General features: G+C 32.5%; 1 protein-coding gene across 1 annotated transcript; it reads left to right on the top strand.

The window, feature by feature from the left end:
- The first annotated feature begins 775 nt into the window (after positions 1 to 775).
- Positions 776 to 14,334, top strand: LOC143044245 (patched domain-containing protein 3-like). Its single transcript, XM_076216171.1, has 4 exons — positions 776 to 833; positions 4,508 to 5,509; positions 5,886 to 6,095; positions 10,931 to 14,334. The coding sequence occupies exons 2-4, from the start codon at positions 4,522 to 4,524 to the stop codon at positions 12,322 to 12,324; spliced, it is 2,592 nt and encodes an 863-aa protein (XP_076072286.1). The 5' UTR covers positions 776 to 833; positions 4,508 to 4,521; the 3' UTR covers positions 12,325 to 14,334.
- Positions 14,335 to 17,790: the final 3,456 nt, after the last annotated feature.

The following is a 17,790-nucleotide window of genomic DNA, read 5'->3' on the forward strand; positions in this document are numbered from 1 at the left end:
CTTTTACACCATATTGAACCTAAATGTTGTCGCCTCAAATAAAATCTAGGTTCTCTTATATTTCTTGTTTTCGCGTCATAAATGTAGGCTCGACTGAAATTCAAAGCATATAACGAATCCCAGCTGATTATGAAATGCTTTAAACGAAAGGAAAGTAAGAAATGTTCCAAGAAGATTCAGACTTCGACAGACAGAAACATGAACAAATATATGGCACCATTTGATGGATAGAAAAAAATGTCGCTTTTATTAACAACTACAAGGAATTTAGGAATGATTTAAAAGACTGATGTGTTTTAAACAAGATTTTTTAAATTTATTCAGATTAAAAATATTTTATTTTACCAAACTTCAAGTGTACGCCCGGGCGTTTTGACGTAAACGTAGCTACGCGCCTGTCCGGTGAAAAAAGACCCAGCTGCCTACAGTAATCATCAACTTGGCCACTTCAATTTTGTTGAACTGATGATGTTCAAATTTACCTTTATTAAATAGACAAAATGTAGAGTCACTATGTCTTTTTTGTTTGAGCGATTATGCTGCTAATGTTTAAACAGAGACTACCGTATACTATATGTCTCAGGTTAAGATTGTGTACCATCATTTGATTCGTTTTTCGATGATATTTAACGTAATGGATGTGTTTAATAATACAGTTTATTCTTTTGAAATCCAATATAAGTACTGAAATCAGAATACCGCAAATTCACCGTTACTGAGATTTCACGATTGCTTTTCTTTTTTTTAAGAAAGCTATCATAATTTGCACGTTACTCTCCCCTTGATTGTTACATAACATAATGCGGGAATGGAAGGAATGAAGATCTTGTAATGTAAGTCAGGGGCGGTGTAAGTTCGCATAATAATGAAATCTTACAAGGGGGCGATCTATAAAATCAAAATCGAAATCACATTGAAAACGATTGAAGGTCTCATTTGTATTACTCATTTACAAGCTCACAAGGCTTTGCACAAATTATATACTACCGTAGATAATTTTTTTGCAGAAGTAGTTTAATTAATGAGATGAAACATTGAACATGTTGAATTCGAAACTAAAATAATGAGCTAACCGGAGAAAAATTGTTAAAGGCATGTTTTTATATCTCAGAAAATGGGAATTTTAGGGATTGTTGAAACAAAGTTGCTTTCTTTATAAAAAGAAAAGCAATACCATGAATACGTGAACGTGAGATCGCTGACTAAATTCCTCGGGGGGGGGGGGGGGGGGGGGGGTGGGGGGGGGGGGGGCTAAATTCACTAACATATCGTTACTGAAATTTAGTTTGCATTATAATTTCCTGATTTTACCTAAATCAATCCGAATATTCTACATACTAAATTGTTTATGAATAATATCGTGTTTTTGGAAGTTTAATAAATACCTAGACATACTTCCAAAAGAACAAATTTATATAAAAAAAGATATGTAAACATAAAACAAATGTTAAAAGATCAGGGGTTTCATTATCTTTCATGTTGACTGGTACTTTCCACGCTTCTAGGTGGTACTTTTCAATTTATTCCATGAATATCTTACATAAAAATTCCTACATTTAGGCGGTACTTGTCATTTGTCAATAGCATAGGAGGGTAAAAGTACCGGGTACCGCCTCCTAATGAATGGCCTGAAAGATACCAGGATTAAAATGTTAGCGCTGATACTGTAAGTGTGACAGGGTGATGCATAATATATATATAAATATAAGAAGATGTGATATGAGTGCCAATGAGACAACTTTCCATCCAAGTCACAGTTTGTAAATATGGTAAAAGTAAACCATTATTGGTGTCAGAAAGAACGACATGGAATGATTAAGACGTGTAGGATAGATGGTTAACACAATGAATACAATTTCATAGTGCAAATATTTAGATGCTATATTAAAGGTTGAACTTTAATAAAAACAAACAAATACAGAATTGAAATTTTACAATAAATGTATATATTGTTGTCAGTAAGGCAGCAACCATTTGATTTTCTAGGGGGGGGCTATGGGTTTTTTTTCTAGACAATTTTTTTTCCCCCTGCGGCGAAAAACAATCTTTTTTTTTCGCGACAAGTCGAAAAAAATTTTTTTCTTTCAATTTTAGCATTACATATACAATGATATAGTGGCAGCTGAGGGTGAAACAAACAATTTTTTTTTCTCAGAATTAAAAACATATTATTTTTTTCTCTCCAAAAACTGGAACCAAACTTTTTTTTTCCAAAAAAAACCATAGCCCCTCCCCCCCCCAGAAAATCAAATGGTTCCTGCCTAAGCTTTTGACCAAAATTTTAGAATATAATATCAATCAACACAAATGTCAAGTATTTACAGATGGACATTTTATTTATCAAATGAATTTCATCTCTTTAAAGTCTAACATTCCACTTTATGAGGCCACACTAAAAAATATTTTGGTTTGCCCAAACCCTACCAAACATTGAGACAGTTGGTAGGTAGGTAGGCATTTTCTTTTCTTTTTTTTTTTGGAAAAGAGAAATTTAAGTATCAGATGTCTATTAGTCTTCAATCATGCCTATTGGAATAAAAAAAAATATTTTCACATCAGGTCAATAAAAGATTTTGAGTAGGCAGCTATTTTCTCGGTAGGTCATGTAGGTAGGGTAAGGGCAAACAAACCTATTCTTTTTTATGGTCTGAATATATTGCTATAGAAAATATAAGCAGAGACTTATAAATCCACACTAAACTGACAGTATAAAATCACTGAAAATAATTAACTTTATGATACTCGCAGATAGTAATTAAATCAGAAGATGCGTTACATCCAAAATTAAATTATTGTGAAATATTTATTACATTTTTTTGTAAGATGCAAGGATTTAAATTCCTTGTGAATTGAAATCATGCAGAAGTATTTTTTCATTCACAACAGTTTAAAATGAAAATTTAGATATTTAGCAAACTTTGGGTACGCATCCCTGCTCATTGGTGCTCATACTTTACAGTTAATTTTCATAAATGTAAATAAATAACTGCATGTTCAAACATGAGAGACGTAATGCATTTATATATTACAATTTTAATTATATTTTATTAAGAATTAATTCAGTCTGACTCTTAGTTTTAACTTAACAATGAATATTCTCTTAGTCTGGTAGTATCTATTATTGAAATTAGACATTTTTACTGAAAAATTCTTTTGTTTGATTATCTTTCTGCTTTCTGAGAACTGCGTTTCTCAGCTTAGATAAATATTTTTTAACAGAAATGTTGTTTCTTAAGGTGGTACCCAACACTTTCGCCAAAATTAATTTGGCTCGTTTAATTTTCATGAAATTTTGACAAAGTGTTTACTTTGACCCTTTGACAAAAATATCAAAAAATCAAAAAATTTGAACCAACCATTTTATCAGAAAAATTACACTGGTTATATAGCAGTTTGACAAACACTAATTTTGATCATTAAGAAGCTTACTATTCCCTTAACAACACAATGTAATTAAAACGTTTAGCTGATTTTACAGAGTTATCTCCCTGTAGTGTTAGGTACCACCTTAATTTCCTTTCTTAATTTCCTTCATGTGTTCATGCTTTCCCACATTTCCCCATTCTATGATTGAAATACAGAAATCAAATAATAAACATTCAGAAATAATCAGTTTATTCTGGGTCTGACATTATACATTTTATATATCAGTAAAACTAATCCCAGGTTAAATAATGACAATGCACGACAGCACACTGTATTAGGTGCTAAACACAAAATGCATAAGGCAGCAACCATTTGATTTTCTGGGGGGGGCTATGGTTTTTTTTGGAAAAAAAAGTTTGTTTCCAGGTTTTGGTGAAAAAAATAATTTGTTTTGGACCCTGAGAAAAAAAAATTGTTTGTTTCACCCTCAGTTGCCACTATATGTAATGCTAAAATTGAAAGAAAAAAATTGTTTTCGGTTTGTCGCTAAAAAAATAGATTGTTCTTCGCCGAAGGCGAAAAAAAAAGTTTGCACAGAAAAAAAAACCATAGCCCCCCCCAGAAAATCAAATGGTTGCTGCCTAAGAGGGACTGTTCCAATGCATGAGTTATATAATTGTGTTATCATTATACTTGATATTTAATAAACATTCACATTATTAAAAACACTTATGTTTTGTCAATAGACAAATAGGTTCTAACATAAAAATGATTTTTTGAATGCAACCTAGATAGTCTTTATTGCTTTACTTTCCAATCTACAAATGAATTTTGATTGTTGAAATATACAATGTTACGTGGTAGCCTATCCATAGAGGGACACTATCAAAGGTATAAATGATTACCTGTGGGTTTTTCTTAGCTCTGATTTTTTCACACTTTACATTAACATGATTAAGGGTTATGATTTTAAGAGTTTATATTGAGGCCTATAGTGCTTCAGCAAAAGGAGTTTATGATACTGGATTCTTGTATTCTCTATAGCTGGTGATACATTACATAAAAGTCAGAAATAATTCTGTTTGTAATAATGGTAAACATGATTTCTTTTGATAATTACAAATGAACATTCAAATTTCAGATAACTAAGTTACGATGAATTGCCTTAGCTGCTACACTGCTGTTGAAGGATTTATAGGAAAGAAATTTCAAAGTTATGGTGGATTAGTCGCATCACATCCTTGGAAATTTATCATTGGGTATATTCTTGTAATGGGATTGTTTAGTTTAGGGCTTCTTAACTTACGGAAGAATGATGATCTAGAACAAACATTTACACCATTAAATAGTCAAGCAATTCAAGATAGAAGTACATTATTAGGTTTATACAAGGACTACTCGCGTTCACACTTCAATTCCTACAACAAACTTGCGTATGGACTGTATGGAGATGTAATATTCAAATCCAAAGATGGAGAAAATATTTTAAACACTACATATTTAAGTGAAATAGAATCAGTTTATCGTACAGTTCTCAACATCACTTGCAACAACACTCACGGATCTGTCTCAACATATGATGAACTCTGTGCTATGAGCAATGGCACATGCAATATTGAGGGAAACCTTTTGTTAACACAAGAGTTCAAAACAGCTATGTCAACAGGAAATATTCCCTATCCCATATTTCAAGGAAGAACTATAAACACATATTTTGGTAATGTAGAGTACACAAATGGAATATTGCAGTATGCATCCTCAATTAAGCTGAGATTTAACCTGCGAACAGATACTCCAAGTTACTTTGATACTAGCAAACTCTGGATAAAAGAGTTCCAAGAAGTAATGAAAAAACTTAAACATTCATCAATTGAAATAGCATTTGCACACACATATTCACTGGAAGAAGGATTGAACACCAATATTGGCGGAGATGTTTTATACTTTTCAATTACTGTTACTCTTATGTTGTTTTATGCTGGTTTTGCAATAAGCAACAAAGACTGTTTATCAGACAGACAGAATTTAGCTAGAGCTGCTGTTTTAGGCATGGGTTTGGCCATTGTTGGAGCTCTTGGATTTGTTAGTGCTTGTGGAGTTGAGTTTGTTGCCATAGTTGGGGTAATGCCATTTCTGATAATAGGTATGATTTATAGGTCATTAAAACTCAGCTTTAACAAACAAAAAAATGCATTTATATTTTTTGGAATATAATTAAGATATTGTGCATCGATGAAAAAATTATGAAACGGAAAACAAATTTCATTTAGACATGTTAGATAAAAGATATCTTTAGATTTACACTATCATGACATGCATTTATTAAATTATAACTGATAGAAATAATTTAACATGTCAAAAGGGCGTTGAATTAAAGTATATATTAAGATAAGGAGATTTTGTATGGTTGCCAATGAGACAACTATCCACCAAAGTTTAATCACTTAGCCATTGGCAGTAGCACTAAGATAGTTTTTTTCATGTCACCAATTGTGAACTTTATACATGACTGTTTTCAGGAATTGGCTTAGATGACATGTTCTTACTGCTGACTGGGTTAGCCAGTACATATGAAGAAGGTGGATCTGTAGAACCTAAGAAGAAAGTCATGATGACCATGAGAACAAGTGGAGTTGCAATAACTCTAACATCAATAACAGATTTAGTTGCATTTTTTGTTGGAATGACTTCTCCCTTTCTTGCAGTGAGAAATTTTTGTGCTTATACAGGTAATTCACTGAATGACCATGGTATATGTTTTTATTTATTATGGTAAACCGTTGTCTGTCAGTCGGTCCGTCTGTCATCAACATGTCGGATATTAACAAAACACTTTTAACCAATTTGCATAAAACTTTGGGGACTTGTTTATATCTATTGACATGAGCTGCCTTTCGTTTTTTATGAATTTTAGATTTTAAGTTTCCAAGTTACAAATGAGTTATTAGGTTTTATTCATTGAAAAAAAAGGGGGAACTATCCAGTTTTTGGACAACAATTCAAAAATGCTTTCACCAATTTGCAAGAAATTTTGGTGAACTGTTTATATCTACATGATCTAGTGGCATGAACTCCCTTTTTAAATTTATAAATATTAAATTTTATGTTTCCTAGTTACATTATCAGATTATGGTTTTAGTCATTAAAAATCAGATTTTCCACTTATTGTACATATACTAACTCAAAAATGCTTTCAGCAGTTCTCATGAGGTCTAATTTTTGGTGAATAGTTTATATCTATTGACGTATTAATACTCCCTTTTAATTTTTATAAATTTTAAGTTTTACATTTTACATAGAAAAAGGAGGATTTTACAGTTTTCATGCACAAACTCAAAAACACTTTCAGCAGTTCTCATTTAACTTTGGTGAATTGTTTTTATTTATTGACAGCTTTTCTTTATAAATTTCTGATGTGACATTCTTTGAAAACGAGATAGGGGTATCATGCACTCATGGCGCAGCTGATTATTATCAACATAATCATGATAATTTACATCTTTTAAGATTAACATCTTACATTAATAATGTGATAATAAATGAACAATAACATGGCAGCAGTAGTCATATATAATATTAAAAACCAATTCTTTAGAGAACAATTGAAGGTCTTTCCACCTCGATAATAAGAATGGAATTTAAAAAACGATGTTAGAAAATGTCACTCCGTGTTGATGTAATGTGGTAAATCAAACTGATATAAAAAAATAAGATTAATAAGTTTACCTAATTGTTTTATAATGAACTAGAAAGAATTTTTAGCAACGGTCAAAATCTAGAACGTCAAATTGACCTTTGACCTTGACCTCAAGTTTGAGGTCATAGGTCAGTGATCTCAAATCAAAAGACCTCAGGTCAATCACTAGTATGGTTGTGGAGAAATACTCATTTCAAATACATAAGGGGAGAAAACTATAAGGAATAACCAAAACTCTTCGACTTAAATAGGTTGAAGTTGCGCCTTATTGTAAACAGTAGTTTGGCAAACACATCATATCATTAACTGTAACAGTTTCTTTTGAATAACGATAACAAGCAAAATTCAAAATTTATAACATGACCTTGACCTTTGACCTTGACCTCAATTTCAAGGTCATAGGTCAGTGATCTCAAATCGGAAGGCCCGAGGTCAATCACTTGTATGGTTGTGGAGAAATACAGATTTCAAATACAAAAGGGGAGAAAACTCCTATAAGGGTTAACCAAAACTCTTCGATTTAAATAGGTTGAAGTTGCGCCTTTTTGTAAACAGTTATTTGGCAAACACATCTTATCATTTACTGTCACAGATTCTTTGGAATAACGATAACAAGCAAAATTCAAAATTTATTTCATGACCTTGACCTTTGACCTTGACATCAATTTCCTTCAAATGGACCAAGGACTTCATATCAAAAGACTGTAGGCCTCTACGACTTATAACATATGAATTTATCCAACAAATCGCCTATCTAAAATTTGCAAAGGGAAATAACTCCCATAAGATGTCTTCCGATCACTCAAGTCAAAATTATTTAGTGAAAATAGTTTGTAAAAATCTTTTACGGTTTTAGAGATATAGCGATAACAAGAAAAAGGGGACGCGGGGAGATAACTCCTATAAGAATAAGTGTTCGGTCACACAGGGTGAGTTTTGAAACCTTCATTACTGTACAACATCATTGGCCAAAAATCCATTCGATATGTTGTAAGACTAAAAAGCATCTCCGACGGCAGAAGAAAAAAAAAAAAAAATAATCAGAAGAAAAACACGAAAAGTGGGAAGACCTAATAATATTGTGTTATGTTTTAAGAATGTATTATCGAAGAATATAAAAGAATCCTACTAAAACTTGACACTCTGATTTATATCTTTGAAATTCTTTAATAGGGGCGGATCAAGCCATTTTAATAAGGGGGGTTCCCAACCAAGGACAAAGGGGGGTTCCAACTATATTATGTCCCCATTCAAATTCATTGATTGTCCAAAAAAAAAAGGGGGGGTTCCAACCCTGGATCTGCCAATGTTTAAGGCTAAAGTTTACTTAGATTGAATTCTATATGCCCGTTTATGGTCCCCTGTATACTGTCATTCGTCTGTCCTTATATTTGTCAATCTGTTCTTATTTCAGTCCGTCTGTCCTTATATCTGTCAATCTGTTCTTATTTCTGTCTGTCTTTCCTAGTATCTGTCAATCTGTTCTTATATCTGTCTGTCTGTCCTTATATCTGTCCGTCTGTCCTTATATCTGTCCATCTGTCTCCTCATATCTATCCATCTGTCCTTATATCTGTCCGTCTGTCCTCATATCTGTCAATCTGTTCTTTAATCTGTCTGTCTGTCATTATATCTGTCAATCTGTTCATATATCTGTCCGTCTGTCATTATATTCGTCAATCTGTTCTTATATCTGTCTGTCTGTCCTCATACCTGTCAATCTGTTCTTTAATCTGTCCGTCTGTCCTTATATCTGTCCGTCTGTCATTATATCTGTCAATCTGTTCATATATCTGTCCGTCTGTCATTATATCTGTCAATCTGTTCTTATATCTGTCCGTCTGTCCTTATATCTGTCCATATGGCCTTATATCTGTCCGTCTGTCCTTATATCTGTTCGTCTGTCCTTATATCTGTCCGTCTGTCTCCTTATATCTGTCCGTCTATCCTTAAATCTATCTGTCTGTCCTTATATCTGTCCCTCTGTCTCCTTATATCTGTCCGTCTGTCTCCTTATATCTATCAGTCTGTCCTTATATCTGTCTGTCTGTCCTATATCTGTCAATCTGATCCTATATCTGTCAGTCTGTCCTTATATCTGTCCATATGGCCTTATATCTGTCCGTCTGTCCTTATATCTGTCCGTCTGTCCTTATATCTGTCCGTCTGTCTCCTTATATCTGTCCGTCTATCCTTAAATCTATCTGTCTGTCCTTATATCTGTCCGTCTGTCTCCTTATATCTGTCCGTCTGTCTCCTTATATCTATCCGTCTGTCCTTATATCTATCCATCTGTCCTTATATCTGTCCGTCTGTCCTTATATCTATCCATCTGTCCTTATATCTGTCCGCCTGTCCTTATATCTGTCCTTCTGTCCTTATATCTGTCCTTCTGTCCTTTTATCTATCCTTATATCTGTCCGTCTGTCTCCTTATATCTATCCGTCTGTCCTTATATCTATCCGTCTGTCCTTATATCTATCCGTCTGTCCTTATATCTGTCCGTCTGTCCTTATATATCTATCCGTCTGTCCTTATATCTTTCCGTCTGTCCTTATATCTATCTGTCTGTCCTTATATATGTCCGTCTGTCCTTATATCTGTCCTTATATCTATCCTTATATCTGTCTGTCTGTCCTTATATCTATCCGTCTGTCCTTATATCTATCCTTATATCTGTCCGTCTGTCCTTATATCTGTCCGTCTGTCTCCTTATATCTATCCATCTGTCCTTTTATCTATCCGTCTGTCCTTATATCTATCCGTCTGTCCTTATATCTATCCGTCTGTCCTTATATCTATCCGTCTGTCCTTATATCTATCCGTCTGTCCTTATATCTGTCCGTCTGTCCATCTGTTCCTCTGTCATGTCTGTAGTCAACATTTCAGAGAATAATCTAAAAATCATTTCACATATTTTCATGACACTTAGGTGAATTGTTGTTTTAATTAATTTTATATTTACATTTTTAACTAATTTGGGAAAATTAGATTTCCAGATTTTTTACTAAAAACAGACTCAAAACACTTTCAAAAAATGTTTTTTGAAAAAAAATTGATGAATTAATGGTGTGTATATATATTGACACACATTAACTATCAACATTTAAAAAATTCTGATTTTACTTTTTGGAGTTACATGTAGGGTACATATAGTAATGGGGACTTCCAGTTTTAGGACAAACACTTCAAAATGTTTCGAGCAGTTTTCATGAAATTTTGGTGACTTGTTTAAATCTATTGAAATAAGCTCCTTTTTGTTTTTAATTATCAATATTTCACCTTTTTCACACTCTTGACTATAAAATTTAATTGTTCAAAAGTCGAAGCCACAAATTTATCAACTTGAGGTAGCCTTTAGAATAGAACCAATTATTCATGTTTTGTGTCAGTTGGTAACACTGTGTGCATGTCTTTTTTAGATCTCTTGTCTCATTTCATTCATTCATTTGAAGGAGTGCAGATTATTCATGGGAAAATATTATTTTGTGTAAAAGATAAATAAAAAACAGGTTTTCATTCTTTAAATTTAGTTTGCCTTGACCAAATGTAATGAAACTTATATACAATGCTTATAATCACAAAACACGGATCAAGTTTGAATATGAGTGGTGTCACTTTTTTCTAGAGTTATGCCCTTTACAAATATAATCTGTAGTCAACCATGAAGTTGTTGTCACAACAACTAGAAACTAAGTGCAATTAATGCAAGTTCATTATGATGCAAACTTTAAAAAATATATTGCCAAATGGAATTTAAATGTAGATTTCTTAGATTACTAAACATTGAAATATGAACCTGCAAGCAAGTCATGGTGTATACTTTTGTTTTATTTGAAAAATATATGTACATGTATCTATTTTTAGGTGTGGCAGTGCTGTTTGGCTACCTTAGTTATATCACTTTTTACTTGGCTTGTATAACACTGAATGAAAAACGTGTACAGAAAGGTTTACATATCCACACATGTAAACCCCTTCCCACTCCTGGAGAACTTGAAGAGAAAGGGCAGCTGTATAAGTGCTTGTGTACTGGAAAGGCTCCAAGCAAGAGGACTGATGTTCAAGGCTCACTAGAAAAATACCCACCAAAAATACTTTCTAAAATAGTGCTTTTGAAACCAGTGCAGGTTATAGTTCTTATAATATTTGCAGCTTATTTGGGAATATCTATATGGGGAGCCACTAATTTTAAAGAGGGGCTTGATATTAAAAATCTTGTAAGTGAAGATTCATATTATTTCAAGTATCTCAGTTTTGATGAAAGTTTTACATCCAGGGGTATAATTGTAACACAGTTTAGTGTTGCTGGCAATGTTAGATACTCAGATCCAGAAACAATAAGGAAGATACAAAATCTTCAGACCCTTGCTGAAAGGGATGTGGATACATGTAGTAATTGCTCTATCAGTTGGTTAAATGCATACAGACAGACATCTTATTTTGATGATTCGACTGAGTCAGCTTTTATAAATAGTCTTCAAACACAGTTCCTTCCTGCTTTCCCTATGTTTACCAATGATATAAGTTTCAGTGATGACAATACATCTATCAAAGCCTCAAGATTTTATGTATTTGCTTATGATATTATAGAATCTAAAGATGAGGGAAATTTTATGCTAAGAATGAGAGAGGTTGCAGCATCTTCCAATCTTCCATGTGTTATAGCTTATTCTCCCCCCTTTATTTTTACAGAACAATTTGTTGCAATATTACCCAACACTTTACAGACATTGGGGATATCAGTAGCTGCCATCTTTGTTATAACTGCCATTTTTCTTCCCCATCCTTTGTTAGTTTTCCTTGTGACTGTAACACTTGTAATGATCCTAGTTGGACTTATAGGATTCATGTATTTTTGGGATCTGACCTTGAGCTCTATAACCATGATTCACATTGTTATGAGTGTAGGTTTCTCAGTTGACTTTAGTGCCCATGTATGTCATGGATTTATGGAAACGGCATCAGAAGATCGTAAATTGGGTGCATGTGGAGCTCTTATAAGATCTGGTGGCCCAATTTTCAATGGAGCTATGTCATCCTTAATTGGAATCATTATGTTGGCGTTTTCAAAGTCATATGTTTTTTTGTCTTTTTTCAAGGTTATGATATTGATCATCCTTCTTGGGGCTGCTCATTCGTTGTTTTTCTTGCCAGTTGTCTTGTCACTTGTTGGTCCACAATTTAAGCCTAAGAAAATTATTGTTGAACTTGAGGAAGAAGAGATGATCATGAAGAATAAAAATGCAAATGGAAAATGAGAAATTGATAGTGGATTTCTTTGAAAAAAATTCATTATAACCTGTCCAAATAGGAACCCTATTTAAACACACTGGCAGATTCAGAGGTTTTTTTTAGGGTTTGAACCCCCCTTTTTTTGGACGATCAATGCATTTGAATGGAGACATATAGTCCAAGAGAGAGCATTAAGATTTGTATATAACGACTATTTATTGTCCTCTGAAACTCTTCTTGATAATACAAATGGTTCCAACCCTACAAGTAAGAGGCATAAGGACAATGGCACTTGAGACTTGTAAAATATAAAATAATTTGGCTCCTTTATGTTTACAAAATTTACTTCGAATTAAACACACTAAATATTCTTTTAGATACAGTAACATTTTGGAAATACCACAGGTAAGAACTACCTCATATAGAAATATTTTTTTAAGCTTTGCTGCTGCTTCTTTATGGAATAGCTTACAAAAACCATTTCAGGACTGTAATCAGCTTCTCACATTTTAGAAGTCTTGTTCATTCTTGGAGAGGAACAGACTGTTTTTGCTCTGTCTGTAGGTAATTTGTGTTACAATATTTATGCTTTTTATGCTGCATTAACAGCTTGCGTTGCAACTGAAATTTTGTTTTTACGTTTTGATAATTACAATAGTTGAAGTTTAACTTTATAAATTATTTAATTTTTTTTAGCTATAAATTTTTAGAATTATTTCTGTATTAGTGCTTCCTATGTATGTTTTGGTATTAGCAAGATAATGAATCTCAATGAAATTTTACAAGATTGGGATTGATTTTGAGGGTTATTTTACCAACAGTTTAGGAATAAGGGACCAAAAGGGCCCAAAACAAGCATATTTGTAGTTTCTGGACAATAACTTGTGTGTAAATATTATTTGTAGTTATTTGATTTGTTCATGTTCCACTTTATATCATATTTCTACCTCTACAGTCGTATCAGGCTGCACTCAGCAAAGCATTTTATTTGTATATTAGAATTTCATAAACATTTTACATTATTTGTAGTTATTTGATTTGTTCATGTCCCATTTTATACCATAGTTCTACCTCTACGGTCGTATCAGGCTGCACTCAGCAAAGCATTTTATTTGTTAATTAGAATTTCATGAACATTTTACATTCATGACATTATTTTTAGTAATAAATATTTGATTTGTTCATGTTCCACTTTATACCATTTACAATTACCATATTTTATAAGTATTGCCCCTCTATTCTTTTATAGAAACCACTGTTATTGTTAGATAAGATGAATTAATAGGACATTTTGCCAAAATTCTCATTAGTAAATAATAGCATGAATAGTGTTCTCAGAATTGAACAGGATCGTCACACTAAAACTCCTGTAGAACAAAGAATTTATCCTTTGTGTCTTTTAGAAGTAGAAAATGAATTTCATTTCACTATAAAATGTACAAACCTAAATACAATTAGATAACAATTGGTTTCCAAAATTAATGAAATAGTTCAGGACCCTCTTTTTTTAAATATGACTAATGAAGCAAGATTTAAATTTTTGTAAATGTGTGGTGAGACTGATATAATAAGAATTATTGTAAAATTCATAAGTGACATGTACAATTCTAGAAATGCTTTATATATTGAGTACTAAATAACTTTGTGGTACCACCTCCTCTCAGGGATATATACAGTGTAACTTGCCTAATCCGACTCACTGGGGGACCAGAAAATAATGTCAGATTAAGCAGGGTGTTGGAATACTCAGGTTTTTTCTGCAAGGATAGGCATATTTTTGGACCATGAAAATGTGTCAGTTAAAGCAGGATGCTGGAATACTCAGGTATCAGATTAGGCAGGTTACAAAGTATATACATTTATTATTGTAATAATATTTCTTTTATATATATATATATATACAATTTTTATAAATGTGGACAGATATATATATATATATATTTGTCTGTATTTTTGTGTATAACCAATGTTTATTGTCTTAGTATCAATCCTTTAATTTTGGATTGTCAAACAATAAAATATCTTATCTTATCTTATCTTATCTTATCTTATCTTATCTTATCTTATCTTATGTTGTCTTATCTATGAACAAGAGAATGACAACCCAGTTAAATGAAAATAAGTGGAAATAAGAAGAAATAAAAAAAAATAATCTAAACGCCAGGGAATTACCTGTAAACACCTGTAATTTTACGTATGGATGAAACTATCATATGGTCCTGAACAAGTTTTTTTTTAGGCAGCAACCATTTGATTTTCTGGGGTGGGGGCTATGGTTTTTTTTTCTGGACAAATTTTTACTTTTTTCGTGACAAGTAGAAAACAATTTTTTTCTTTCAATTTTAGCATTACATATAGTGGCAGCTGAGGGTGAAACAAACATTTTTTTTTTCTCAGAATCAAAAACAAATTATTTTTTTCTCCAAAAAATGGGAACAAACTTTTTTTTTCCAAAAAAAAACATACCCCCCCCCCCCAGAAAATAAAATGGTTGCTGCCTTAGGTTGTATGATATACTTGTCTGGCTGACAGAATTCATCTGATTTTGACCTTATTTTCATTGTTCATTGATCAATGTTAAGTTTTTGTGATCATGTGATCATGTGATCATGTCTGTTTCTCAAATTGTAAACACATATTTGATGGACAGAAGAAGTGTAAGTTGTAACTAGTGCCTGGAGTGAACCATACCCTTCGTTAGGAAAACTTGTGTCATGTTGTGATGTTACACTTTTGTTTCAGATAAGGGTGAAGGTTTGGCACCATTAAAACGTTTAAACCCGCTGCAATTGTTTGCACCTGTCCTAATACAGTAATCTGATGTTCATTAGTTGTTGTTTGTTGATGTGGTTCATAAGTTTTCTTGTTTCTTTTTTTTTCTTTCGAGCCTGCTACTTTTGTCGCAGAAAGCTCGACATAGGAATAGTGATGTGGTGGCCGCTGTGGCTTCAGCTAACTTCTTAAAAGCTTAATATTTAAGAAGGTGGAAGACCTGGATGCATCATAATTTGTATATAGATGCCTCATGTTATCAAGTTTCTGTCTGTCACATATCCATTGTCCTTGACCTTTTTTTTATGGTTCAGTGACTACTTGAAAAAAAAGTTGTAATTTTTTGTAAAGTTAATTTCTCTCTTATAATGAGTAATAGGATAAGTATATTTGGTATGTGCCTACCTTGCAAGGTCCTTGTGCTTATCAGACAGTTTTAATTTGACCTCGACCTATTTACATGGATCAGTGGACAAGGTTAAGTTTTGGTGGTCAAGTCCATATCTCAGATACTATAAGCAATAGATCGATTATATTCGGTGTATGGAATGATTGTAAGATGTACATGTCCAACTGGCAGGTGTCATCTGACATTGACCTCATTTTCATGGTTCAGTGGTTAAAGTTAAGTTTTTGAGATATGGTCTTTTTTTCTAACACTATATGCAATAGGTCAAATATATGTGGTGTATGGAAATATTTCATGATGTGCATGTCAGTCTCGCAGGTTTTATTTGACCTTGACCTCATTTTACACAGTTCATTGCTCAGTGATAAGTTTTTATACGACAGCAAAAATTTTAATTTTTTGGTCGTATATTGCTATCATGTTGGCGTCGTCGTCCTGCTTCGTCTTGCGTCTTGCGTCGTCGTCGTCGTCCGAATACTTTTAGTTTTCGCACTCTAACTTTAGTAAAAGTGAATAGAAATCAATGAAATTTTAACACAAGGTTTATGACCACAAAAGGAAGGTTGGGATTGATTTTGGGAGTTTTGGTCCCAACATTTTAGGAATTAGGGGCTAAAAAGGGCCCAAATAAGCATTTTCTTGGTTTTCGCACTATAACTTTAGTTTAAGTGAATAGAAATCTATGAAATTTTGACACAAGGTTTATGACCACAAAAGGACGGTTGGGATTGATTTTGGGAGTTTTGGTTCCAACAGTTTAGGAATTAAGGGCCAAAAAAGGGCCCAAATAAGCATTATTCTTGGTTTTCGCACAATAACTTTAGTATAAGTAAATAGAAATCAATGAAATTTAAACACAAGGTTTATGACCACAAAAGGAAGGTTGGGATAGATTTTTGGAGTTTTGGTCTTAACAGTTTATGAATTAGGGACCAAAAAGGGGCCCAAATAAGCATTATTCTTGGTTTTTGCACCATAACTTTAGTATAAGTAAATAGAAATCTATGAAATTTAAACACAAGGTTTATGACCATAAAAGGAAGGTTGGGTTTGATTTGGGAGTTTTAATCCCAACAGTTTAGGAATAAGCGGCCCAAAGGGTCCAAAATTGAACTTTGTGTGATTTCATCAAAAATTGAATAATTGGGGTTCTTTGATATGCCGAATCTAACTATGTATGTAGATTCTTAATTTTTGGTCCCATTTTTAAATTGGTCTACATTAAGGTCCAAAGGGTCCAAAATTAAACTTAGTTTGATTTTAACAAAAATTGAATCCTTGGGGTTCTTTGATATGCTGAATTTAAAAATGTACTTAGATTTTTAATTATTGGCCTAGTTTTCAAGTTGGTCCAAATGGGGGTCCAAAATTAAACTTTGTTTGATTTCATCAAAAATTGAATAAATGGGTTCTTTGATATGCCAAATCTAACTGTGTATGTAGATTCTTAATTTTTGGTCCAGTTTTCAAATTGGTCTACATTAAGGTCCAAAGGGTCCAAAATTAAACTAAGTTTGATTTTAACAAAAATTAAATTCTTGGGCTTATTTGATATGCTTTATCTAAACATGTACTTTGATTTTTGATTATGGGCCCAGTTTTCAAGTTGGTCCAAATCAGGATTCCATATCAAGTATTGTGCAATAGCAAGAAATTTTCAATTGCACAGTATTGCACAATAGCAAGAAATATCTAATTGCACAATATTGTGCAATAGCAATTAATTTTCAATTGGAGTTATCTTTCTTTGTATAGAATAGTAGTTGATAATATATGTTGGAAATTTGCCAGACATGACTATGATGTCATTTTCTATTTTTATTTCTATTTTTATTTGCCAATAACTTTATGTAAATAACTTCATTGGAAATTTGCCAATATAAAATGTTGCTGATGAAGCTTTTTTTCCTTATCTTATCTAAAATGTTTTTAGATAATGTATGTTGGACATTTGCCAGACATGACTATGATGTCATTTTCTATTTTTATTTGCCAATAACTTTATGTTAATAACTTCATTGGAAATTTGCCAATATAGAATGTTGCTGATGAAGTTTTTTTTATTGTTTTATACAATAAACAATGTATATTCACTTTTACTACCAACCAATCTTTACCATTCAGTGATAACAAGCACTTTACTTTACATTTTAATATTTTATGATGTATTTAAAAGAGTAGTTATTGTTGCAAACTCCATTAGAAATTTGAATTGATATCAGTTTTGGAAAAAGGGAAACGGGGATGTGAAAAAAAAAATGGGGGGGGGGGGGGGGTTAAATTTTTCTCATTTCAGATTTCATAAATAAAA

This window comes from Mytilus galloprovincialis, chromosome 9 (assembly GCF_965363235.1).
Source record: "Mytilus galloprovincialis chromosome 9, xbMytGall1.hap1.1, whole genome shotgun sequence".
Taxonomy (NCBI): domain Eukaryota; kingdom Metazoa; phylum Mollusca; class Bivalvia; order Mytilida; family Mytilidae; genus Mytilus; species Mytilus galloprovincialis.

Bases quoted from the DNA above. Each gene is read 5' to 3' on its own strand.
- LOC143044245 (XM_076216171.1), top strand. From the start codon at position 4,522: ATGAATTGCCTTAGCTGCTACACTGCTGTTGAAGGATTTATAGGAAAG. The intron at 5,510-5,885 runs GTATGATTTATA...GACTGTTTTCAG, and splicing joins AATGCCATTTCTGATAATAG to GAATTGGCTTAGATGACATG. The intron at 6,096-10,930 runs GTAATTCACTGA...ATCTATTTTTAG, and splicing joins AAATTTTTGTGCTTATACAG to GTGTGGCAGTGCTGTTTGGC.